Below are 27019 nucleotides of genomic sequence, written 5' to 3'. Positions count from 1 at the left end.
TGGGCGCAAGGGGAGGTTGAGGCACTCTGCGGCTTCGGCACAGAAGAGGGGCAGGAATTCTGTGGGCTGATCACGGATGCCATTGAATCACCATATTCTTTTTCCACAGCCTTTTTCCTACGATGCCTCGCCACAACTACTGGAAGGTGGCCCCTTTGGTGAAGTCCTTGTGTGCCAAACATGGTATAGAGTACCAGTGCAAGCCATTGCTCACCGCCTTTGCGGACATAGTGCAGTATGTATCAACCTGCTGCATTCCCTAAGCGAAAGGTTTCCCAATATTGCGGAGCGAATAAGCGAAGGACGTGGGAAGGGGAGGGGCAGCCAGCTTGGATCGCAGAAGTTCTGTGAATAGCTGTAGATAGTATAGATGACTATGAAAGGGATTGGAAAACTTCAGCCGTGGCACTGGTTTCAGTAGCAGCAGGTAGAAAGTGTCAGTAGGAATGACCTAATGGAGAACTCCTTTTCTTCAGCTCTGAAGAGTTAGAGGTCAGTAGGATGCCGGGTCTGGTGCCTCTGTCTCTGAGTATGCTCCGGGGAAGGAGGTGTTTTCATAAATATGAGTTTGAACTGTCATTCATTCTTTCTTTTTTCTTCCTTTCTTCCCCTCCTTGCCCCTCAGATATTTCTTACTCCGTTGAAAAGACATGTGGTTCTCTCCTGCCATGCTCGCTCCTTCTGTTTTCATTCTAATTAAGTTGTTTGCTTTAGCCTCGCAGTCTTTGTCTGATGTAGCCCCAGTGGTTTGGTTCTTCATCTTTTTCCAGGGAGCTGTAGTCTACATTGTCTTAGCTGTGAAGATCTCTGAGCAACCTGATCTAGTTGAAGATGTCCCCGCTCATTGCAGGAGGGTTGGACTAGATGACCTTTAAAGGTCCCTTCCAACCCAAACCATTCTATGATTCTGTGATCTCCTTTGCTTAATCTATAGACAGGAATTCTTCCCACAAGGCTTTGTTCCCTGAACGCTGTATTTCATTACCTTGTTTCTAAGGAAATGTGGTTCTCTCTTGGCAGCTCTTTGAAAGATTCAGGGGAGCTCTGGCTTGATGCCTATCTACATAAATAAGCAGCAGTGGATCCTTACAGAGGAATTCCCCACCCTTGTTGCCTCCTGTGGTGGTCACCATGAAGATACTGCACAGAGGAGAGCTGGCTAAGCCAGAGGTGGGGAGGTGTCGCAGCTTAATTCCACTGATGAATGTGATTAATATGATTTTTTTAAAATATGTGTTCTTAATTCTTCTTGTGCTTCTTTCATGCCTCTTCTCTGGTGCTGAGTTACGGGGAAAAGCTGAATGGAGGACATTATGTTCCACCAAGCTGGAGGCAGCTTTGGGACTGGGAACAGATTCCTTTTTGTCTGCTGGTACTTCGTTTGCTGGGTATATAGAGGGGAGGCTCGTACCTAACATAGGCTTTTGTGAGGCGGCTCTCGTTATGAATGTAGTAAGAAAATTGAGGCAGCGTGAAATCAAAGAACACGGGAGGTATTAAATGTGGAAGCAATGAGGAATTGTGTAGGTACAGTATTTTCAAATACCTGTATGTAATTAACAGTGGCAGTAGAAGTGCCCAAACCAAGGGGCAGTGGGGAGCATGTGAGACCCCAAACCAATTTGTATGTATGTGGGTGAGGTGGAGAGGATACAGGCAGCAGTTCTGTAGGAAACAAGCATGAGGAAAAAGATCTAATTAGAGCCCTAATTGAGGTAGAGAAACAGGAAAGTGGAGGTTATTCCCCAGGCATGTAGATGTGAGAGCTTGGCGAACCATGTTCTGTGGCAATGCTGTGGTGAAGGCCTCCAAGTTATTTGCCCATTTGTAACCTCCCATGGAGTCTGTGCAAGTGCTTTCCACAGTGGTGTACTTCTGAGTGTTATTGAAAGTCAGAAGAGACAGAAATATGGCATGTCCATACTCGGGATCCCTACAAGGGTGACGAAAGAAGCAAAAGGGTAATTGGTCTGTGGTCACCTGAAGCTTCACTCTTTTTTGAGTGATTTGTTAAGCGCACTCATGACTTCTGGCCCATGGAGGAGGAGGTGTTCCTGTCTGAGCTGCAGACAAATTTAATGAAGTTGTAAAAGTGTTAGGGGTTGGGGTACTGTTTCAATGTGTTCAACTTTTCAGTTGGCAGAAGTCAGCGAGCTGCGTACCCATAGGCACGCATCAGCCAATGCTGCTGGTCTTTCTCTATTGGATGAGGTGCCTTCAAAACACACTCCAAGAGGGCACGTACTCTGTGGTTTATTGGATTTATAGCCTTACTGCATTTCCTGGTGTCTTTTCATTTACCACGCTAATGTTACAGATGCCAAACTAGGATATAGCACCTGGCATAGCACTAATGAAGATGGGTCCATCACCCTGTTACCTCAGTGACAGGTGGCGGGTTGATTTTGAGGAAGATATGGTGCTTTTTCTGATTAACATCCAAAAGGAGGATGGCTTGTGAGGGAGTGGAAGAAATGCATCTTCCCAGGCTGAGAGTGTTGTTAAGCACAGAATAAAATTGCAATGGAAACATTAAAGTGATCATTAAATCATTGATACCTGTTGATAAAGAACATAAAGAAAATGGGCCTTAGTTACTCTTTTACCTTGTTTTTTCCTACTCCGTTTCTTTCCCTCTTATTATTAGAACTGTTGATGGAGGAAAGTCTAATAATAAAATTCCTTTTCTTACCAATTGTTGCTGTCATCAGAGTAAAATATGTCTCCGGAAGAGTCCACACGTGCTAAAACGTGGAACAAATGCCTGTCCGCAGGTGCAGAGAGAGAACTGTCATAAACCTCTGCGTCTGTATTTTGGAGGAAGGGAAGAAGAGGAGGAGGAAGCTGATGAGCTTGTGTGAAGTATGCAGTGTAACCAATTAACCCAAATTAATCCTACCAAAACAAAACCATGCACCAGTTCTTCCTTCAGAAGGAGGAAAGGTAAAAAAGATGTACCCCTCATTTGTGGAAGTTGCATTACTTTATATGTGGAAGGCATACGTGTTTGATGAAATCAAGAACTGTTCTGTAAGCACTTAAATTCAACAGGCAATCAGCTCTCAGATGAAACTTCAGTGGTACTGCCAAAAGTTTCCTCTGACCTTGCAGTGTTGACCCTAAGCCACAAAGAGCCAGAAGTCTTCTTACGCTAGTCAGGAGAGCTATTTAACATCTCAGCTCCATAAGGAGCTCCAGTCCCCCAGGCTAGGCTCTTCATACGTACGGGGAAAGCTGGACAAGTGGGGAGCTGCCAAAGGTAGGCAAGAGAAAACACTGAAGAGAAGGAAGTCTTCAAAAAATCCTCTAGAAACATCCTGTCTCCCTCACTCAAGGTTCACAGCTCTGAATTTTGTCCATCATCTAAAACCATGCAGACTGTCCTGGTAGCAAGAATGCTTCCATCTCATGTTTTGGCCATAATTGCCAGGTTTGAGAATAAAGTTTGCTCCTGCTCTCTTTCTGTGGCCCAACAAACCTTTAATTTGGGCATGCAAGTAGAATGGTTTCAACAGGCAAGGACGGTACTCTTCCTCTTTTGTCTAGCCATGGAGATACTTATAAAAGTTCAAGAACTTCCAGTGTGTTTTGAAGGAAGACAGCTAGACTTCAGCTCAGTTCACGAAGCTTTTAAAGCACTTACCAGACGGATTGTGACAAGTGAGGTAAGTAGAAGAAATGCTGCGTGTAGGACAAGTGGGCCATAAGTGTTCAGCAATGTTGAAGCGCTTGGTGTTTCCCAGAAAGTGGATTTTTTTTTGAATGCCCAGAGTCAGAACATTAATTATCTGGATGTCAAATTTTGAAAATTCAAATAAATTTAAGCTACCCCCAGGGCTATCATGATCTAGGACTTAACAGTTTTGAAGAGAATAATGTGTCTAAGTTCCACCTTAGTGCCTAAGACTGGAGACTCTTGTGTTTTCTCTGCCACAGTAAAGAGGAAACATCCACAATACGATAAACCAATTGCCTTACTAACCAGGAAAAATAATACGTTTATGACAGCTCAGGAGGAGAAATAAGCTGGATGACATTTTTCAATTTCTGTGGTTACTCTGGGCTGTTTAGAGTCTACAGTGGCAGATTACTCTGAGACTTCTAATATTGAAATTTTGCAACAATTCTAAAGTGTAAGTCCAAAACCCCTTTCAGGTTCTTTGAACTTGTATTGGGATAGACCTTCTTGGAACAATACCATCAGACCCAAATTTGCCGTTTAGTAGAAGTCATTTGGCTTCACAGTTCAGCCCTAAAAGATGGAACCTTTGTGAAATAGCCACAGGATGGCAGTCAGGCATCAGAAGGGAGGGAGGACTTCCAACCTCACCAGGAACTGAAGCACGAGTGTTTAAAGCCTCCGTCTTGCTGCTAGCCTACTTTTCTGCTCACTTAAAGGAAATAAATATGAAATTAAGGCACAGCTCAAAGAAACTTTTGACCGATGTGAGAATGGACCTCCTAAAACTCACTAACCAAAGCTTTATATCCTCATCTCATCCTCTGTAGTAGGTAAGACCATGTTAAAATAACCTTTGCCTGTAAGCAGGAATATCTTGTTGGACTTCTTGATTTTGGGTCTTTATTTTAGTTCGGCCTAAACACTAGGAAATGAAAGGTGTGTTAAATATCTAGTACAGATTTAATAAGCATAAAAATTAATTCTCTCTGAAGATCTCTCCAGTGGATCTGATCATGAGGTAGGGGAAAGTAATTAACCTTCTGCTGTCGGTAATTGTTCAAAGCCAAGTAACCACTAAGCATTCACATGTCCTGTACTTCACATGCTCTTTTTTTTCTGCCACATTTGTGACAGGTTAGGCAATGAATTATTTGAATTACATGGTGTAAGGAGAGATCTAATGAATAGGAGAATTGTTAAAAAAAACCCAAAACAGTACTGTAGCAAAGCTTATTTAGGGATGAAGACGGAGCATTTACACCCAAGGTGAATCCATGGGATTTGGATGTTGGGAGAGGATACAGTCCCCAAAGACCTTCAAAGGAGAACAAATCCATCAGGCATTTGCATGGGGTCTTAAAAACTGCAGTCTGACGTTCATAAGGCTTTGAAGATTATCCAGTTAAGTGGAGTATCATTGGACAAAGATGTGGCTCCAGCCCAGAAGAAATTAGTTTTTTCAAATCGGGGAGGAACATTTTCAGTGATGGAGTAGCTGGAACGATAAAAACGTTAGGGTGATGTTAAAACAGTTAAGGGTGATGGGGCAACTGGAAGAGGAAAATGCTGTAGTTTTCCACTTCCCAACACCCACTTGTTTTGACTTTTTAACGTAACGAATGATCTGGATTTGCAATCCTTGCCCAACCCATGCATGTGTTTGCTTCCATTATCCTGAATTCCTAAAGAGGTGAAGTGTGGTGTTTATAGAAATTTCTCCATCTTTAGAAAAGAAGGAGAAATGAAGATGATTGTAGGTCCATCCAGGATAGATAATAAATGCAGCTGAGCCACTTAGAAACAGGATGATTTGTTGCTTCCCAAAATAGGTTCTTTTATAAGGAGTATAAAAAATTTCTTAACAGGTCAGATGTAGAAGACTAATGTATTGATGCAACACTACTCATGGGTGGGGAAAGAAAGAGAATTACGTAGCATTGGAAGAGAGTTTGTTGGCCCGACTGTGGTTTCTGTGCGATTTACATCTGCTACAGAGACTAAATTAAAGTGTTCAGAAAATGGTGAGGAATTTCTACAAAGAAAGTTTTGAAACAGCAATAAAAACTAATGCACTTATGAGTGCTTATATAAAAGGCTGATTATGATGGTGTCCTTCAGGCAAAGTGGTTTGCTTCTGTGAGAAGCTGTAGTGTTGTAGAATTGGAGGATCAAGTGACACAATGCTTTTTTTTTTTTTCCCCAGGAAAATTAGCTTAAAATATACCTCAATAAATAAAATATCATCTACCAGTCCAGTTTCTGTCACTGGAATGCTTGTCTAAGGACAAAAGAGTCCTTGGAACATGAAGTTTATGTGTGTCTGACGCCTCCACTAGATGTTCTAGGAATACTGTGGAGACATACCCATGGTGAAAATTGCCCTTCCATTTTGGTTGCTGGAGGCTTCGTTTCACAGGTTCTGCAATACAATGGTAGCAAATTATGATCTGCCACCAGAGATAAAAGAACCAGCAGGTAGGAGTATATATGCACCCATATCAGAGCTACATGCCCCAGCTTCACTCCGCTGGAATTGATTCTTTGCTGATTTTATTTAAAAGAAAAGTTTGAAAAATGAAAGGAACTAATCATTATGGTTAGGTAGAGTAAGGAGCAATGACATGAATATAGAGGAGTCTTAGGGTATAAAACCTTTATGGGACTTACGGTCCTAGCAAGTAGGGGAGAAATGAACTCAGGAGAGCATTTTGGATTGATAAGGAACTCTCTCTGAGGCAGATTGGGAATGCAAAGAATAGGGAAAATGTCATGGAAGTCCAAGTAGGAATTGCTAAAGTGTCAAAGAAAATTAAACGTTGCAAAAGAAATAAAAGCAAGTAGCAAAAGCTTCTTCAGCCATATAAATGAAAAATATGATGGACCTCCTGGTGGAGAGGATAGGATCTAGAAGCTTAAGGTTGATGCACAACTCTGAATCAAAATGCGTATGTTACCCTGCTAAGAATATACGCCCTAATAGGTGTCTGAGGAAGAACGGTGTAGGAGGCAGATGGTGAAGGGCAGAGAATTTAATTATGGTCGACTAGTGCAGGAAGCAAGTTGAGCAGGATCCCTGCCTCATACGTTGCAGAAATTGGAAGGTGGCCCAAGACCCACAGAAAGGACAGAAGGAAGAAGGTGTTCCGTGTGTAAGCTGTGGAACCACTGTGGGTGTTTTAATCCTTGCTTATGCCATGTTGTTCCTAATTGGTGTTGCACAAGCCATGTATTAAAAAAAAAAACCCAAAACCAACTGTCAAGCATGCTCACCTTTTGTAGAGTTTTTTGTTGGTGGATGCACAGTTTCATATCCAGTGGGTGCTCTGCACTGAACACAGAAAATGCTATAAAGATAGCATTAGTCTGAAAAAACAACCCCAAACAGGTGCCAGTGGGAAAACAAAATGGGTTTGGTACAGGCATTTAACAAGTATAGGTTGAATTATTCTGTGTCTTAATTCCTCTTTGTAACAATATATAATGCTACTCGTGTGTTTGAGAGGGGCTTTTTAACAGCTGTTAAATTCAGAATTTATCATTTTAAACCAGCTGAATTTAGATCTTAAAGCCACAGGAGAACCCCTGGGGTTCTGATGCCTGTGAAGTTGGAGGGTGAAGGGTGTATTTCATGGGAATTGTAGGTTAAATGAAATACACAAAACAGAAATATTAATTACATGGTGATTGTTGAGTTTAATATTGACCCTCTTTAAAAAGAATTTGTGTGAGTGTTTGCAGACGATGTGTGTATGAGAAGGCCATATTGGAATTGCAATAGCAAATTGTGTCAAGTTGTATAGCTTCATTGCGCAGCGTTGCAGCGTCTTCTGTGCAGGGGTTTTAGTAACTTCCACAGAAGTACAAAAAATTTATATAATATAGTTCAGTGTCTCAATGCAACTTATTGTTCTGTGGGGATTTTTAGATGAGAGGGTTCACAGCGCTTATTACAGAACCTAATTTTACACCTCATTATAATTAACATGGCATCCATCTGGGGTTTTTATTGTTTACCCATAAATACAACCCAAAGTTAGGTGTGAAAGCAAAGTTTGCCGCCACCCAAATGGTGGTATTTCGTAGGTGTTTTTTTTTCTCTTTGGAAAAAGATGTAAAGATTGCTTTCACAGAGGAAAAAGACCCCTGTGTGTTAGCTTACTACTGAAATCTGAATTAAGGAATGAAACAAAGTTAATACAGACTTTGAATATCTAAACAAAAACTAAACCCCTCAAGGCAGTGAAGAGAAGAGAGCAAACTTGACTCTGTGCCCTACAGAAAAAAGCTGAGCTTTCCTTTTGGTTTCTCTTCCCATTTCTGAAAGCAGAAGATGATGTTCCTGAAAAGTGGCCCCACCTGAGATACAGGGTGGTGCCTCATTAATTTAGAATATACTAAAAAAAGGAAAACTTGGTCCTTTTCTCCTCCTGACTGACATGCTGTCTTTTAATGTTCCTATCAAGCAAATTACTGGATTTTTTTTCTTTCTCTAAAACATTTCTTCAAAACAAAATGTTGCACTCTGCAAAAGTTATTGTCTGTTGAAAAGATTGTGGGGATGTTTCAGAATGTGGCCTTGTCCTTAATTATGGATTCCCAATTAAGTTTTGTGCCGGAGAGAAACTAATTTTAACGATTTCAGTTTCCTTGCTGTGTTTGGAAAGAGACGTGCCATGGTCACAGAAGAGAGAGTCTTGTCTGAAGGTCTATGAAACCCACGAAGGAACATCATCTCTGTCTACAGGAGTGGGAGCAGATGGATGCAGGTCAGCTCCCTGCCGGAGGTGAGAGCCTCTTTAGGGCAGAGGGTCCACGAGCCCTCCTCAAAGGCAAGGTGCTCTTCCACCATGGCTTCAGACCAGCCATGGCAGGGCAGGAAGACTCAGGTCTGCCTACATAGAAAAGTGCAGCTGTAATTGTAGATGTTTACCTCCAAGGTCATCCTTTTCAAACTCACTGTACTGTTGACATCTAACCCTGGAGACATGTACAACCCATTAGCTGTCTGTCTTGGATAATCTAAGTTCTCCTTCTGGGTGAGACTGTACAGCTCATAAAGTAGATGTTCTTCATCCAGGCTTGCCCAGGAGCCTCACTTGGTAGGTGTTCTCACAGCACGTGTGACAGGCTCCATGCAAAATTTAGTTTCCATAGAAAAGGTGGTCAAGAGAACCATAGGTGGCATCCTGTATGACAAAATTACTCAGAACTTGGAGGACTTCTCTGGAACAAGAGATTTTCTTAGAAACAAGATGCTTCAGTGTATCTTAGATTATTTTTTTCTGGGCCACTCTGTGCTCTGCCAGTTTATCGCCAGTGGATTAAGTGTAAATTGCAAACATTTACGTGATACGGGATAAAAATGTTGATGCAATAACTACCAGTTCAGCAGTCACGTACTGGCTTTCTGGAAAACTGGAAAACTGTGTCAAGTGCCTGTGCAAGGAGACTCTTAGTCACAAAAGCAGCGATGTAGAATAGCTCTGTGCACGTGTCCTAGCTCCCAGATACATATGACATGGGGTTTGACAGGTGTGTGGGTAGCTGTTGCAGAACACCGAGTATGGTGTAAATTCACTTTGACTGATTTCTCAATCGTTTCTCTGGGTGAGCATGGCTGTGGCTTTCTCTATCCTTCTGGGCTTTTCCATGCAACTCTGAAATTTGTTTGGTGACCTGGATAACACAGAGACAGCTTCTGCTTTCAAATCGGGAAAAGACTTGTTCGAGACTTTTTAATCTAACGTAATATCGATGGGCGCTACAGGACCATCTGGATGGGATCTGATGCTAAATAAATTCAGGCGTGAAATACTATGCACACTGTTAGAATGGAGGACAATTATTTTAGAGTTCCCAAACTTAATTCCTCTAAGTAACACCAGTGGTTTGGTGGATACTGGCGCCCAGAGTGTGTGTTGGCAGTGGTGATTACCGACTGTGTGTAGGCAGAGACATCCTCTATTTGTTCACTCCAGTGGGTTCCTGGCTCTGTATTCTCCAGCTCCTTGTAGCCCAGAGTCTAAACCCACGTTTTTATCTACTTCTTTTCAGGTAGCTGCTACATTTACAAGTCTGAATAGAAGATGATGGGGAGGGGGTTTTTTTTTTGGTACTTTCAGCCAGCTATGGAGTCACTTGAAATTGTTTGCATGTATATAAAAAAACCCCACATATGCAGAAATTTGCAACAACTATTGCATATTTTATTAGCACCACCTCAAGTACTGAACAGGATTTGTGTAAGACTACACAGATTCCATGCTAGAACATGAACACATCATTAGTATGGACACTCTTAACTTTTATTTAGAGCAAGATAAAGGATTACAAAATGCAACATGACAGCACAGTAGAAATTATTCCTCCCATTCTTTTATCACTGCCTTCTAATAGTCACATTTCTCTTTTACCTAAGGTGGTTCAGACATTGCTACATGTCAGGAACTTTAAACAGTTGTTTTGGGCTTGACTGATTAATTTGCAAGATGTTACATGATTTAAAGAATTAGAATTGCATAATTTACAGTTGCCAGCCAGAAAGACTGCCCACTCCATGCAGGGCTGAGGGCAAGGCGGGTGTCTCTGCTATCTGAGATTTCAGCTGCCTCTACCCAACTGTTTTTGGGCTACTGTTAATTCACTGGGAAATATAAGGAAGACAAAAACCATTTGCCACTGTGATTGCAGTCTGAGGCTTGTGCAGAGTGCGCTAAGCAAAATTATTGTAAGCTGAGAAGCTTCATCATCACTTATAGCACAAATATCCCGTGAACTCGATTCCAGAGTCCCTTAAGGACAAACTCTTCAAATTAAAGTTGTTCTATATAAATTAAATGGTACCTTTCTCCTGATGCAGAGGCCTATCCGACCATCTCTGCTTTGATCATCTCTTGCTTAGGCTTCCTGCATGCCATCTGCTTGGGAGGCAGGGAACGCAGCCATGATTTCACCTCACCCTGCTGAGGCACCTTGATCAAGAACATAGTTTGCCTTTCTTATCTTTTTGTCCTTCCTGAAGCCTACAACTTCAGCTGAATTTTTTCAGCCCTTCTCAGAATTGGGAGCACAAAAACAACCTTTTTTCCTTTTTTTTTTTTTTGAATCACAGTATGTAAATTGTTTGCGAAACTCACTGTCACAAGAGCTAGCTGAGACCTAGAACTGTTAGGTTTCAGGCAGGGACTGGGCAGCGTTGTAGACAATATTTTTGGTTAGAAACATAATAAATTTAGAAACATAAATAAAAAGTTTGGGGTAAGGTGGAAAACTCATGATTTGGGATTTAATTCAGTGTTGCATTATAAAGGGACAGGATGGAAACCTAATGAGGACAGACTATAAGACTATACCATATCTGCCTACCTTGCTTGTACCTTCCTCAAAAGCACCCACGGCTAGTAATTTTGGATTAAAAAAAAAATAAATACAAAATTAAGAGAATCCAAAATCTCAAGTAGGGCAATATTTCATATACATGGGCTTAGTTTTTTCTGGGTCATCTGCAAAATTGATGTGACTTCATAGGAAACGTGGCATTGCCTTCTCTTTGCTATTTATTACAGCTGAGAACTCTTACCTCTTTACTGCACAGCAGATCCTCTCTGAACATGAGAGATATTTAGACTTTGGCTCTACAAGACTAATACTTAAGTAAGGTTAATTATGTAAACAGTGCTGTTTTAAACATAATTTTATAAACTCCTAATCTACAGCCAAACTGGGTGTTAACTGTTGTTGTTGTTATTGTTATTATTATCATTATTCTCAACCCCAAAATCTTTTCATGTCTGTTGTTGACTTACGAATTAATTACTTGAACAATGAGATGATTGAATGACTGGAGTATACACAGGAAACGCTGAAAACAGCTATCTGCAAACTATTGTCAATGTGCGAGCTAAATTAATTGGAGAGAAATAATGATTTTTTTAATGTATTCTTTCTTTGATCTGGTGATGTTTTGAACAACGTTTTTAGTTAAGAAAGACACATGAATTTGGCGTGCCAGGGACAACACAGAAAATTTCAAAGACCAAGGACAATGTGCAGTTTTTGGGTAGTGACAAGACCATTAAAAGATACCTTGTGGAGAGATTGCAGACCTTGGAGCATCCTCCTGTTTTCACTATGCTAGTGTACGAGTTGGCTCCATGCCTTGAAGGCAGGAATTACAGTTGAATGAGAGATATTAGCAAACACATTTAATAGCAGCTTTTGGCTCTCCACACAGGCTCCTTTACAGCTTTACATTTTGGCGCTATATGACAGTATGAAGCTCCACTGTATGGTAAATGAAGGATTTCCCAACGTTAATGACTGATTAAGGGGTTACAGGATGCTGAAAGTGCTTCAGTTTTCTGAGAAGGTCACTGAATATTTGCTGTGGAAGACCTGCCCACAGCCTTCCTCAGATTTCTCTTCTGGCTAATCCTCAAATCGACTCAGCAGTATGGAAGCAAGTTAGCAGCTTACCTTATCCAGTACCTAACGCTCTACGCAGGTGCTCACGTAATAGTCCTTTCTGTCATTTTGCCATCTCATTTAACTGAATAACAGATAACCTGCATAAGTCTTTCTATTTATGCACCTCTGTATTCAGTGAAGTAGTCTACAGTTCTCATGAGTAATGAGACCTTCCAAAAGCAGTTCAGAAAGGACAAGAAGGAACAAGGCTTTTATTCAAGGGTGTGTCGAAGCGTCTGGTGTGAATGTGGAAGAGGAGGGAGCTGTGGGAGGGTGTGTTTGGGCAAGGGGAGCCAACCAGCCCTAGAAGCACAGGGAGTGGCTTGGAGTGGGACTGTATAACGGGCAGGCTGAGATGGTTCACCCTCTGCCTGGACACGGTGCTGCAAAGCTTAGACTAGTGAATCTCAGCGCTGACTGCACATCTACCCGTACAGATGGCTCCACAGACTGGCTCCACGGAGAAGGAGACACGACCTGTTTCAGCCTTTCTACAGCTTTTCACTTGGGAAGACATCAGAATCCACAATGGCCGTGGCCAAGGTCAGGAGCAGTGGCTGGTGATTGACAGGAAAGTTTACGATGTCAGTGAGTTTTCCAAACGCCACCCCGGAGGGAGCCGAGTTATTAGCCACTATGCTGGGCAAGATGCTACGGTAAGATCTAGGAGAACAGTGGAGGAAGATGGTTCCATTGTAAGGGCAGGATGACATGGTGGGACTCCAGCGGAGACTGCTTGTGGCAGTTGGCACTGTCCTTGACCTGATAATACAGCGGACATGCCTGTGCTGTCTGTAAAAATGCACTTCTGGTTACCGTCAAGGTCAGAGTTACCTGCTGTGCAGATTGTAAAGCTCTGTTTAGGCTCATTACACCCAGTTGTAAACAGAGCAATATCCATGCGGGTTGTCCTGCCACTAGGCATGATCAGGCAAGCTGTCTTCCAGATGCCTGAGAAGTGTCTCTGTTGCAGCAGCGTGAAAGGGAAGAGGGTAGGAAGCAGCATGCTCGGTGCGTATTTTTATTGTAAAGGTTTCTCTTTCAGCGTAACGTGGATGTGAGCAGCGATGAGCAAATGATAAAGATAGAGCATGGGTAGATGGATAGATAAGATAGATAAGGAGAAGGTAATAGCCAAATGTAAAGTAATTTGGGGGCGGTGAAGCAAGAGAAGGGGGTACTCAAGGAAGTGACATTATTTTGTACAGGCAAGTGGAGGAGGAGAGTCTTGAGCAAAAAGGCTATTTCAAAGGAGGGGGGGAAAGAGCTAAAATACAGGAAAAATGGCTGAGAAAGCAGCAGAATGATATTTGGCTGCAGAAGAGAAGGAAAAATTCTACAAATAATCAGTATTTGAAAATAGGTTTTCCAGAGATCCCTGCAAAATTTGTTGATTTAGAGGGTTTCTCTAAAATAACTTGTTGCTTGTTGACAGAAATAATAAATTCTAAGCAGATCTCACAGACTGCTGAAAGTAGATACTGAATTTCTGAATAGTCAGAAATACACACATTAGAAACACAACCAGGATTAGGGCATGAACATGTAATGTGGGAGACATAGATTTAATTCTTGTCACGACAAGACTTCTTGACTTCAATTAGACAAGAATGTGCAATTGCTCAGGTTTCAGTTTGTAAGATGGAATAGCACTTCCTAACTCATGGCCCAAAATGGATCAGATCAGTTATTTTTCACATTTCATTCCTTTCACCATATTGGAAACTGAGGCAGAAAAATACCTAGTGTTCTCAGATGAAGAAAAAAGAAAGCTCCTGAGTCTTGTTGGTTTTCTTCTCTAGCTCACTGACTGGCAGATAGAGCCCTGATTTAAAGAGAGGGTTGTGTGTCCATTTAGGCAGGACCTCCATACCATGGTGTGAGGTTGCAACCGGTGCTGCACCGAGAGCTGACCGAAGAAGGGACGCTAATCCTGCCCGCCATCCCAAGCCAGCCCAGAGATCCCTGTAGCCTGGTGCCGTCTCCTGCAGTTTCTATTTCTTTACAAAAGGAGTCAAGGAATACAGAATGCATGGAATGGTTTGTCCCCAAGCTATGTCCTCCCAGCTTCTGCAGCCCCCGGTGTCAGCACTTGCATGTAGATTATTATGCTTTATAGACAGCCAAGCGTTTTAACCGCAGTGAATTTGTCTGGTATGAATGAGTTTAAAGAATGACCTTTGATCTTACTTGTATTTCTTATTACAACAATATTACAATCTGGTTTTCCTCATTATTACTTTTGTGCATTTTAAACCTACTTCCTGCTAGTTTAATTATTGTGTTATGAAGACAGTGGATAATTTTTCCATCATTTTCTCAATGCTACAGGTGGGGTTTTAAAACTCTTTAACTTGTTACCTTTTTTCCAAGGCAGTCTCCTAGTCTGAAAGCAGTTCCAGAACTCTGTTCATCTTTTTTTTTTTTTTTTTTTTTTTGCTGCATCTAGTTGTACTATGTCCCTTTGAAGACAGAACGACCAGAACTACACGCGGTAGCCAAGATTGTGGGTACACTGTGGATTTATGTTGCAGCATCATGACATTTTCTGTCTTGCTCTCGATTTTTATTTTGCTAATCTTTATCATTCTTTTTGCTTTTAAAATGCTGCTATTGTTCATATATTCTGAGAAATACACACTTTTACAGAAAAGCAGGACTGGAAGGTGTCTCAAAAGATTGTCTGGTGCATGATTTTGCCTAAAGCCAGGATCCAGGATTTTTTTTTCAAGTACTCTTGACTACGCTAGAGCTCATAATTGTGTGTGTGTGTATATATATATATATATGGTGAGAATTATCTCCCTCTAGAGCTCATAATTATACATACATATAGTGAGAATTTTCTTCCTCTATGTGGATTACTTTGTAAATATAGAGAATATGCATTGCAGAACATTACATCGATGTCAAATATTGGAGGTTAGGTGCGTTGCAGTTGATAGTCCTTAAAGTTAATCTCTCCTAAGATGATAATCATGGCCTAAGAGCAGGGAGGAGAAATGACAGGTTGCAGGACTGAAAGGTTTGCGTTTCTGTGATAAGAATCTGTGATACTGATATTATGGGTAGGAAATTCTGCTTAAAAGGATTCTGGCTCCTTTTTCTAAGCTGCAGTATACATACTTACAGCTTGACTCAGCGTTAGAATTCCTGGCAAGAGGGAGCTACATAAAAATGTATAAAAAACTGTAGGGTGAGGGGCACAAAATCATGATGGAAAGATTTCCCCAGTCCTCTGGGTCTGGACAGAGTTACTCATTTGTCACTGTGACAAAGAGCCACTAGATATCTGTAGAAAGATCACCTGTCCAAAAAGTCACCTTGCTCTGATTTCTAGACTAAAGTACTCGGAGATAGACTGTCTCTAAACACTCCAGAGGAATGTCAGACTGCACAAGGAAAGTTCTCTGTCCTCTTCCAGGGAATTAATCCTGTCTAGACATCTGCAGAGCTTTTTTGTGTCATCATCACCCACATTGATTTTCAGAGCCAAAGTCAACAAGTACCTGGCTGCTCAGACACTGAAGACTTTGTTGTATCTACTCTTTCTGGAAGACAAAAGAGTATGGTCAGCCTCTTTACCTCTCTTCTGGAAAATTCACTGAGGAACATGAGCTAAAGAAGAGTTTTGGTTTATCTGCAATGTCATCCTTTGTTCCATAGTTTATATTTGATTTTGAAATGGGTATTTCAAATGGTTCTTGGTCAGACCTGTTTGTGTCACTAGTGTTACCCCGTTCCCCAAAATCTGGATCAGTCTGCAAACTTACAGGGAGCTGTAAGAGATACCCAGTTAATCCTGCTGTGTATGGAGCTTCGGCTTAGCTTTCCTAAGGCCCTAGTGTAGTAAAGACAGGATTTTAAAAACATCGTTTTTTTTCTCCTAGGCATGGCAAAGAGACACCTCGATCATTGACGTGTTTTCCTCCTCCTGGGTCCTATCCACAGGGCAGGGCTGCTGGCTGGAGCCTTCTAGGGAAGGACTGTGCTGAAACAAGCAGATGAAAGAGATGTTTCCCTCTGCAAAGAGTTTTTCATCAAACACTTTCATGTCTATTACCAGCCTCGCCCAAGTACCTTTATGAAATCTAGTTTCTTGAAACTTTTCCAGCTTCCTTGGGCCAAGCTCCAGCTGATGGCAAAGAACTAGAGGAGCAAACAAAGGGAGAAAAATCCAAAAGTCTCTGGAAAAAGGAAACTGGATTATGTGTTGTAGCAAAGACCTGGAAAAAGTAGCGGCTCAGCACCTGGTGTTTAGTCACATATCCTTTCTTACCCCCTTCCTTTGTGTGTTTCTCAGGATGCCTTTGTAGCATTTCACAATGATAAGTCTCTGGTGAAAAAATACTTGAAATCTCTGCTGATTGGGGAGTTGGCACCAGATCAACCCAGCTTTGAGTCTAATAAAAAAGTGAGTGTCCTAGAATCCAGCTGTGGGAATGGCTTGGGCTTCAGTATGGGAGGAGAAGGAAAACAACAGAGCTAGCAGAAATAATTTCTGAAGCAGCGTGCCTGACACTGTGCCATAGGTTGGGTGGTGGGGGAGGCAGCTGGCAGAAGTCGTGCATGGAAACATGCGCTGTCCCAGAATCACTAAATCCACACCTGGGTGTGAGGAATGAGCCCCAGAGCCCCAAACTCTGCTCAGTTCTTCCCACTCGATGTCTCAGTAACAGAGCCTGTCAGCAACTTGTTTTCCAGTGTCAAAGCAAACCCAAGATCTGTTGATCTCATGCTCATTTTTGCACGGAGACCCCTCTGATAGAACATCTCCTCTGACTTCCGTGGCTACTACTGGGTCTGCTATGTTACATTTGTGAAGTAGACTGTGCATTAATCCTCACTTTACCCACAGAAATCCCTTTTAGAGGATTTTCGTGAGCTGCGCTGCACTGTTGAGAAGATGGGACTTCTGAGGCCAAATTACATCTTTTTCTTCCTGATTTTCCTTCACCTCCTGGTACTGGATGCTGCATCCTGGCTCGTGGTCTGGTACTTTGGGATATCCTTAGTGCCTTTCCTGGTTGGCATTGCATTCTTCACCATTGCTCAGGTAAACTGCTGACAGCTGTTTGACACTGCAGACATGTTTGGTTCTTCCAGATGAAAAGAATTAATGAAATGTTCTTATCCCAGGCATTGCTTTACTGCCTCTTCTTAGACTCTTTTATCTGGCCGAAGACAACAAGCACGTTCTACATGACAATTTTTGTTGCCTCCAGCAAATCTCGTTTTGCTGACAAGCTGCTCGCTAGGGTTGGTGGGGTGTTGTGGAGCTGGCAGTTTCACAAGATGGGATGAGCTGAGCTAATCACTTACCCCAGCAAAAGAGGGAATGTTTCATTCCCAACTCCACTTTTGGCTCCGTGTTCCTTCTGTTTACTGTCTGATGGCTCTGGTGTTTGTTGGGTCTTTTATGGGCCAATTACAGTCACGAACCCTGAATAGTTTTCTGCTGGATTAGTAAACTGAATCATAGAAGGGCACGATATGTGTCAGGGTCGGTGTAGGGAAGGAGGGAATAGGACTTTGTGGCCCTTAGAAGAGAGAAATTGGAAGGTGAGGGGAGGAAGAAAGCAAGATTTTCTTAGTAGCGCTGAAACCTTAGGTTTGCTCAGACATCCGTGGAACAAGTGCAAAGTAACTAATTTTTTTAAATAATCTGTTCTATTTGCCTACTAGCTGCTAAGGCAGATACTCCTCAAAGAGCATTCTTGTATTTCCATGGGAATATGAAATGCAATGAAGCTATGGATTTGGAAATTCTTACACTTTCTAGCTGGTTACTTGGAAATTATATATTTGCGATGGGAGCAAAAGGTGCCCATGCTCTAACAGTCAAATTAATTGCAATGAGGCCTCTCTACTTTCCCTTTAGCTGTTACAATAAAATCAGTATCTGGAATTGAGCAGCTTTAGTGGACAGTAGCCTGGAATGAAGTTCTCAGCACTGAGCACATAAGACAGCAGGTAGTGTTTCTTCCCCAACCAGAAGGAAGATGCACTCACACAATGAAGTTGCAGAGAGTCCCGAGATAAATTAATGCAACGCCGCTGTGATTCTGTTTCCCCAGTGATCCTTTTGTCTTCCAGATCCAGATGGGCTGGTTCCAACACGATCTGGGGCACTGCTCTGTCTTCAGGAAGCCTAAATGGAATCGACTTCTGCAGATTGTTGTGATAAATGTTCTGAAGGTAATTGCCATATTGCGGGAATATTCTCTGGGGCTAACCTGGGCCAAGCAATGAATGGGAGTGTCCCTACATTCAGGCCATATCGCCTGTGAGGGAAGTGTAGCGCAGTCATCAATAATAGGTGGATAAATAGTGATGTAATTGTTGATGTTGTTTGAGTTTCAATCCCTGGTCTTTTAACTTTTCCTGCAGGGTTTACCTGCCAGCTGGTGGAATCACCTGCACAACCAGCACCACGCCAAACCCAACTGCTTCCGCAAAGACCCCGACCTCAACATGCACCCTCTCCTCTTCAGCTTGGGAAAGACACTCTCCGTGGAGGTGAGCATGGGGATGTCTGGAGAAGCAAAGAGCTGTTGGCAAGAAAGGTTTTAAAGACAGAAAGCTATAGAATGAGGTATAATCATAACCCAGATTGTGCCTTTCAGCATAAACTCATGGTAAGTTCCAAAGTGTTACAAGGTCTGAGAGTCTCATGTGCTGACTGGTTATTACGATGCTTAAGCACCAGCTCCTGAGAAGCAAATTCTTAAAATCAGTGCTTAAGTTCTCTGTCTTGCTAGAAGAGCAGGGTAAGCACCTTGAAGGCAGCCCAAAGAATGAGTCAGTCCACTTGCATTAGCGTTAGAGGTTCTTAGTGATCCTGTAGATAGTGAGTCAGATGTTCGCTCTGGGTCCTTGTGGCAGTGGGAGCTGTTTGGCACCTAAATCCTTCAGGACCAGTATAGCTGCTATGCACAAAACACAAGCGTAGCAGATATTATTTCTTAATCACAAACTGTGATGCTTTCATAAAAATAAAACCCATGAACAGAGTCTCCCTGCATCCTTACGGTTTCTGATATCATCGGGATAGGCAAGGTGTCTTTTGCCTTTTCTTTCCTTGGCAAATCCAATTTACTCATGGGGTGATGAAATGGCGTCTATGTTCGATAACCAGCCTCTTCAAATAACGTCTCACTCTCCTTTAGCTGGTAACAAGGAAGGAAATTACAGCTCTCCCAGACATGTGGAAAATTCCAACTCTGCTGTCTCAGAAAGACTCCTGTAAAGAGTTTATACAAAATACTTATTTACAGAAAACTGTTACCTGCAACTGGGAAGGATTTTGTCAGTGGTCTTCCGAGAGATCTTTTATGGCTATATGTTACCATGAGCATCTAGAGCGAGCTGGCTGTGCTAAATTGGGTTTGCTGGAAGTGAAAAATGGAGGAAATTAGTCTTCCTGCTTTTTAACAGAAAAGTCAGGCACACTGTGGGTGGCCCAAATGGATTTCGGTGGTTTCATTTAGTCCAGTTCATTTGATGTGTTTCAGTTTTGATCCAGTGAAGACATCTTTGAGGTGTTCAAGGCTTTTTTTCTGAGTAATAGGGGAGCTCTAGAAATAGGTTGCTTTACCTTCTCCTTATTTTGTCCTTTCAAGAATCATGAACACAAAATCTGCAGATGATGTTGAGAACCCTTTTGTGCAAATAGTGAAAAAAATACACTGGGAGGAAATAAACTGACTTACTCTTTTTGTAAATATTTCATCTCTTTGCTGTTTTGTGTACTTTGAAGGTGAAATATTCAACAAAACAAAAAGGCAGATGTCTTTAAAGAGTATTTACTACTTTGATCTTGCTTGTGTCATTTCTGGCCGCTATCTCCTTTATTACTCAAAAAATATGGGATGTCTGCATCCTACCTCTTCTGATACAGAAATTCAGATGTAGCTTTCACAGCAAACACATCCTGCGTTCATCACCCATCACATTTCTTGTCTTAGTTTTCATGTTAATAACCTGTTCCTCCCCGAGCACCGATAGTCTCAGCACTCTGTGGTGAATACGTGGAATTGGTTCAATTGGCCTTTCATTACTGGCAACTTCGCCTACAAAATTCAAATGACTTGTCAGCATTTTTGTGATTTTTGAGCATTTTTGTATCCTGCCACGGTTTTGGAACTCTCCTAAAAGAATGGCTCTGTTCTGACATCGGCATAACGTTGATAACTGGGTACAGAGGCTGAAATGAAATCTGCTTCTCTGCATTGCTTTGCAACTTCAGCACCTGCTTTTCAAGAGGAGGGGCTGAATTAGAGACAGTAAGAGGTAGCTCTCGATGTGTTCATTAGACAGGAATACGAAATACCTTATGAAAGGTCTCAGGCCTCCAAGTGGCCTATTACAATGTCTTTTCGTTTTTCAGCTTGGAAAAAAGAAGAAGAAGTTCATGCCGTACAATTATCAGCATAAGTATTTCATCTGTGAGTATCTCCGCTTCCTTGCAGTGCTGTGGGAATGTCACCTAAAAATCATGACTGCATCTCCTCCCCAAAATAAAGATGTTGTTAAAGATTATCCCATGGAAGTCACAGTTTCAGGCAGCTTCCTTCACGTTAAAGAAGGTTCATGTGAGGAGGAGTTGTCCCTGATGTCTGTGTTAGGATTATGTGATGTTAGGTACTAGGTAGGGGTGTGAGGAAGAAAGGGATGGGAAAGAAATGAAGAAGTGGTGAGATGAAAAGAGGAACAGAATATGTTGACACATGAAAGTTAGTGCAAAGGGAAGACAGCAATTTTTCTTCCACTGGAAAGAAGAATCTTTCTTCTTACAGAAGAATATTCTGTAAGATTTATGATGCAGTGAAATTGTAAATGTCTCTCTGTTTTCATTCTTTCCTTCAGTACTGGCCCCACTTGCACTTGTACCCTTCTTCCAGCTGTCTATATTCTACTTTGCCATCAAGAGGAAAAAGTGGCTGGTAAGCACTACTTGCATTGCCTATAAAACCTTCAAAAAATGTCACCGCTCTGCAGTTATATTCACCGTCACCTGAGGTGATTGTGGGGTTTAGGATAGAAAAGGCTGATTCTAGGCTTGCTGCAGCAGGAATGCAGTCAATGGGTCCAGGGAGAATTTTTTAGAAGAGGTTTTTTTAGCTGTATAAAAGTTAACAGAAAACTATCAGACCTAGACAGAGGGCTGTTTGCTGATGGTAAAGTGAGTGCTGTGGGAATATTTCAGGGATACGCTCAACTTGAGGCAGAATGATGATGTGGAGCTTACTCTTGATAAATATGAGATCAATAAATAAGAACATTTTTAATACTGCAGTTCAAGTAAAGGGGAGATGATGGAGTGGAGGGAATTCATCAGCAAAGGCTTATTTTCATCTTTTTTGGTTGTTTTGTTTTGCTTTGTTTTGTTTTACAGGACCTGTTATTGATTGTGTCTTTCAACATCCGAGTCTGCCTCATGTATATCCCTTTAATGGGATTTAACAATTTCATGGTGTACTACTGGCTGTCCAGGTAACAGCATACCCAGAGTCCCCATGACTAGCATTTGTAAACAGTATTGAGCTTCGATGGCAAGAAACGAAAACTAGTCATACTCACTACAATTTTCTCAGAAATAGTCAACCAGGAAGAAACAGTGTAACTTCAGGGTGGTGGTGGTGGCTGCTCAGGGACATCTGCAAGTACAGATAGAGTGGCTCTCAAAAGCAACCCCCAAAGTTAGGAGGCAAAGGGGTAGATTAGAAAATCCTAAATTACGTAAAAATGTTCTTTTACATAAGGTGAGACTCAGGAAGGTGTTTTAATGGTAAATTTGGATGGGACTAGAGATATGATAAGTGTTTCTGTGTTTATCTGCCCAGGTACCTAGAGAGTACCTGGTTTATTTGGGTGTCGCAGATGAATCACATACCAATGGACATTGATTATGATAAGAACAAAGACTGGGTATCTACTCAGGTGAGAATCTCCTTTCTTCTGGAAGAGTGGGTCTGCAGTTCTGAATTATAGGACGAAGACAACATTGTTGTTCTTAGCTTTAACGCTGCGTTAACGAGGTTTGTCCTTGCCGTGAGTTAAATAGGCATGAATTTCTGCAGTAGTCAAAACACTTAAAACTTTAGTTGGAAAACAGGACATTTTAAAAAACACAACTATTTTTCACTGAAAGGTTTTGACATGTTTTTCACAACACTTTTCCTACCATATTATGAAAAAGTACTGGTGGAATAACAGTCAATCTCCTTTTTAGGCCCACTAAAGAGAAGCAAAGTGGGACTTGATATCTTTCTTTTTTTGCCCTACAGGTTACAGGTTTACTGCAGATAAGACAAACCTGACAAGATTTAGGTCTGATAAAAATGAATATGTAAATACAACTTTACTCACATCTGTACTGCCTCCAGTAGTATAATCCCTCATAGCGAGTTCTAAGCATTTTTCCTAATATTAAGGGAAAAAGACCCAGCCTGGTATTCATCTGACCAAATCTGGATGCCTACATCTGAACACCTGCTACGTTCATTGGAGAGAAAGAGCCAATTCTAGAGCGTGATCTATCTTACTCTAAAATAGACATCTAAATCAGGGCAGATGAATGGCACCATGAAAATGGCTGTTTTTTTCTCCATTAACTCTAAAGTGGTGAGCTCAGATGCAGATTTCAAACTAAAGGTGTGTAGATCAGGTGAGATGAAGCCCGTGTACACAGATGCTTGTCCTCATACTTTTGCATCTGACTCCACTTGTACTAGTTTGAGGAGGCCAGAAGAATGGGTTTTTGTTTTCTTTATTAGGCATCTTTTCTTTTCATCCAAGTGAAAGATGTGAGGTGAACCTCTTAAAAGAATCACAGTTGGGGTTGTGGGCATGCCAGCGAAGAGGTTCTTTTTTCTGAGCAAAGAGCTAGTTAAATTCAACTATATCCCATAAACCCATTTCAATCTAGACTTTGTTTAATTCTTCAGAGCAATGATGGCTATAATCCCTGAGTCTACCTTGCCTTTTCTGCTAGACGAGGATGAGTAATGATTTCTGGGGTTCAGTTAGCAGCCTTGCAGAAAAAGAAAAGCTAAATCATGTATTTATTTGGTCTTTTTTCCTCCCAGCTCCATGCAACATGCAATGTGAAACAATCTTTGTTCAATGACTGGTTCACTGGGCACTTGAACTTCCAAATTGAGCACCAGTGAGTATGATTATGGGGAGAAGAGTGGGAATAATATGGGTCACTTAAAAGTGAGATAGGCCACGTAGTCTCACATGAAACCACCTCAGGAGACCCTTTGCTCTCCTTCTAGGGGAGGGCAGGGAAATATTTTGAACAGAGGGAACGGAGAGTGGTGCAAGCAAAGTCTTAGAATAACTCTTGTTCAATTCTGCAGCCTTTTCCCCACAATGCCTCGACACAACTACTGGAAAGCAGCTCCTCTGGTGAAAGCCCTTTGTGATAAGCATGGCATTGAGTATAAAAGCAAGACTTTACTGACAGCCTTTGTAGATATTTTGCAGTAAGTATCAATTAACAAGATAGTTTTGTGCTGTAATAATATGCAAGTGAGGGACATAGGCTACGATTTCAAATCAACATCCGTGGAGAGATCAAACCTGGTGTTTCTTTAGGTTTTTCTAAAGGCACTTTTAATTTTCAAAAATTTTCAAAGTTTCAAAGATTTTTTTTCCTCTTCCTTAAATCCTTTCAACTCATCCCCTGCAGTCAGATTTTGCTATGACATGTCCACACAGATTTTAATCCATTTTTTCAATTTACTTCTTTTTACATCTAAACTACAGTTTGCTTCCCATGAAGTTGAGTATTGTCTCCCCATAAGTGATTTTTTTACTTTCTGTTCTTGCAGTTCACTGAAGGATTCTGGGGAGCACTGGCTTGAAGCGTATCTGCATGGATAGAAACTGGCAACTCTCAAAGGGAACCTCTTCACCAGACAACTGCTGCAAGGAGTCACCGCAGACCAACCATGTGTGTGTGTCTTCTGGCATAGAAACTCAGGAGCTGGGCAAAGCTAATTTCAGTAAGAATGGGTGGAAAAGTAGGTTAAAGATAAATATTTTTCTTGTTCCAAACCATGAACCTTTATTTTTCCTGCTCTTAAACTCAGCATTTAGAGCCGTGATGAACTGCCTTTAAAGTGGGGAAAACTAGCTCTTGACTTAGCTTGATCAGTTTGCTTCATTGGAGGCACCAGTTCATTGCTTATGGAAAAAGTTTGAAAGGAAATTCTTCATAGAGTCATAGAATCATAGAATGGTTTGGGTTGGGGACCTTTAAAGATCATCTAGTCCAACCCCCTGCCATGGGCAGGGACACCCTCCACTAGTCCAGGTTGCCCAAAGCCCCATCCAACCTGACCTTGAACACTGCCAGGAATGAGGCATCCATGACTTCTTTGGGCAACCTGTTCCATTGCCTCACCACCCTGACAGTAAAGAATTTCTTCCTTATATCTAATCTAAATCTACCCTCTTTCAGTTTTAAACTATTTCCCCTTGTCCTGTCACTACAAGCCCTGGTAAAAAGTCCCTCTCCATCTTTCTTATAAGCCCTCTTTCAGTATTGAAGGGCAGCAATAAGGTTGTCTTAGTGCCTTTTGGCTCAGTGGCTCAGTGAAAGTGGGATAGGACAAAGCAAACTGCAAGAAGTCAGGACATATTAGAACAGGGATATTTAAGGGATATTCTAGAATAGATAAAATAAGTGTGCAAAGAACAAGATGGCCTGGGGTATGTCCCCATCGCTATTGGTCATACGTACACAACTTGCTCTAACTACTTAGGTGTTACAACTGCTCATGGATTGTATAGGGAGGCAGATAACTAGATGCTAAGTTTTACACCTGTAATAGCTGGTTTGAATACAGTACGTAGAGTCTGTATAGCATGTATTATTTATATGCATAAATACATCTATATATTTTAATTGAGTGGTGACTGTGCTGCCTGATAAGCTTTCTGATGTGGAGCAGCTTTGAATAAGACCGAGAAGCCTAGGCACCGAGGAGTAGGTCCAGATTGCAAGGGTATTTAGGGTACTCTTGCTTTTATGGACTTTTATATATATATATTAATTTTTATCTAAATGCTTACTTCCCAGTGATTCCAAGGACCTGTGGGCATCTACCTTGGTTGTTAGGCAACTAAGTACATTTGTGGCTCTGTTCCTATATCCAGGGGAGGAATTAAGTCATACCTAATTCTGTCATCACACGCGGGCCTCTTTGGGCATCGCAAACTTTTCTTCTCTTTCAGCATCCCCAAGAACCAGCTCCTTTCCTGCAACTCTCTCTTACTGGTTTTGTACCTGGTATTTAGCAATTTTTTGGCCCCGAGAAGGACCTAGCCTCTCCCTGCTTATGGTCAAGGAAAGCTTCTGCTAGTGGAAAGTGTAATGACCATCTGTGTAGAGGCACAGTAGCTCTCCAAGAACACCAGAATTTGAGAGAGACAACAAAATGAAGAAGCTAGGAGTGGGCCTGTAGTAGAATGTGTTCACTGAAAGTGCTTTAAACCTTATGGGAAAGGTAAACTGTAAATGAGGAGAGGTGAGCATTGAATAACAGTCAAAAGAAATGGAGGAGGTATGAAAGAACAAGGAGATGTGTGGGTATCAGTTAATAGCAGGAGAAAAAGGAGGGGGAAAAAAGCTGAGTGGTGATAAGATGGTTATTAGGAAAAGCTAGAATATGGGAAAAAAGAGAAATTATGAGAATATCAATAAAGCTCCGCTTCATGATTTTTAGATTGAAAGTCAATACCTGTTTTGGAAAGCATGCATGACCTCTGATTAATCTTGCTGATTTTGCAAAGGAATGATGAATCAATGATGACATTTTCTAACATCATTTATAGCTAATATAGTCCATTATGAGACAGTTGAGCCAAAACCTGTATTGAACTGTATTCACCTAACTGACCTGAACCCATGAATGTACTCTGTAATGGCAAATAAGTAGACAATTTGCCCATAAAAGCAAAGACCATGTGGAAGAAAAGTGGTTCTTCTCCTCTGCCATCCATATCCAGAACTCTATGCCCCAGATTTCAGTGGACAAACCACCCAAAGGAGGAAAACGTGCAAGATCTTAAAGTGAGATTTCACCATGATCAACATGACTCATCTGCAACACATTGATGAGCAATTCACATCTATTACAAGCTACAGACAACAGCAGCCACCTTCTAGGGAGCAAAGCCCAACACACAAAGCAGGAGGAGTTTGGACTTTTTATTTTTGCCTTTGTTTTTTAAGAACATCTCCATTTATTCTTTTTATTTATATTTTTTGTGTGTATGTGCACATACTAATAACACTGTTCTGGGTAATTCCTAATAATAGCTGACAGATGTCATTGAAAAGGATCATGATTACAAAAGTAATTATTAAAAAACTGCTGTGAATGTAATTTCAAAATCCCTTCTAACTAGTACCTAGACAAGTTCTGTGTTCCCAGATCCAAGGTTGGTTAGAATGAGGAGATCGACCATTATGTGTAACAGTAGTAACATTTTATAAGTATTTAAGTGCTAGTACTGTCTGAAGATGAATGCAGGGATTTCACTGCATGCTGTATTTGGTAATACATGAAGACATTTTTAAATGGATGTCTTGGTGAAGGTAATACAAACAGTAAGGATTCCTACATTTTTTTACCAGTGAGACTTGAAAGCTCTGCTGATTAGATCCCGAGTTCCACTGAAATCCTCTAAATAAAAGACTGACACAAAATGGTTCTTTCTGATGTCAGTCTCATAAATCGAACTGATCATTTGTTGCATTTAGTTGGCATTCTACTCATTTGAACACTAATTTACTGAGTGTGTCATTTTGCAACCTCATTTTAATTAAAATGTTTCTGTTAATTGGTTCAACAG

At 41.4% G+C, this 27019-nt stretch overlaps 2 protein-coding genes across 3 annotated transcripts in view; both read left to right on the top strand.

Moving 5' to 3' along the window:
* LOC104637186 (acyl-CoA (8-3)-desaturase) overlaps positions 1-2695 on the top strand; it is a 17192-nt gene extending 14497 nt beyond the window's left edge. For both annotated transcript variants that reach the window (XM_075755441.1, XM_075755440.1), the window contains exons 11-12: positions 110-235; positions 1021-2695. In XM_075755441.1, the coding sequence (XP_075611556.1) occupies positions 110-235; positions 1021-1072 (178 nt within the window). In that variant the 3' untranslated portion in view covers positions 1073-2695. The remainder of the gene's footprint in view (positions 1-109; positions 236-1020) is intronic.
* On the top strand, positions 1030-27019 carry LOC104637184 (acyl-CoA (8-3)-desaturase). Its single transcript, XM_010304569.2, has 13 exons — positions 1030-1170; positions 12586-12804; positions 16452-16562; positions 17007-17204; positions 18245-18346; positions 18539-18667; positions 20538-20595; positions 21017-21093; positions 21546-21643; positions 21994-22090; positions 23239-23318; positions 23515-23640; positions 23989-27019. Exons 1-13 carry the CDS (start codon positions 1132-1134, stop codon positions 24038-24040), a joined length of 1386 nt encoding a protein of 461 aa, XP_010302871.2. The 5' UTR covers positions 1030-1131; the 3' UTR covers positions 24041-27019.

Source organism: Balearica regulorum, chromosome 5 (genome assembly GCF_011004875.1).
Source record: "Balearica regulorum gibbericeps isolate bBalReg1 chromosome 5, bBalReg1.pri, whole genome shotgun sequence".
Taxonomy (NCBI): domain Eukaryota; kingdom Metazoa; phylum Chordata; class Aves; order Gruiformes; family Gruidae; genus Balearica; species Balearica regulorum.
The sequence above is the reverse complement of the archived record's forward strand: the minus strand, read 5'-3'. Positions and strand labels throughout refer to the sequence as shown.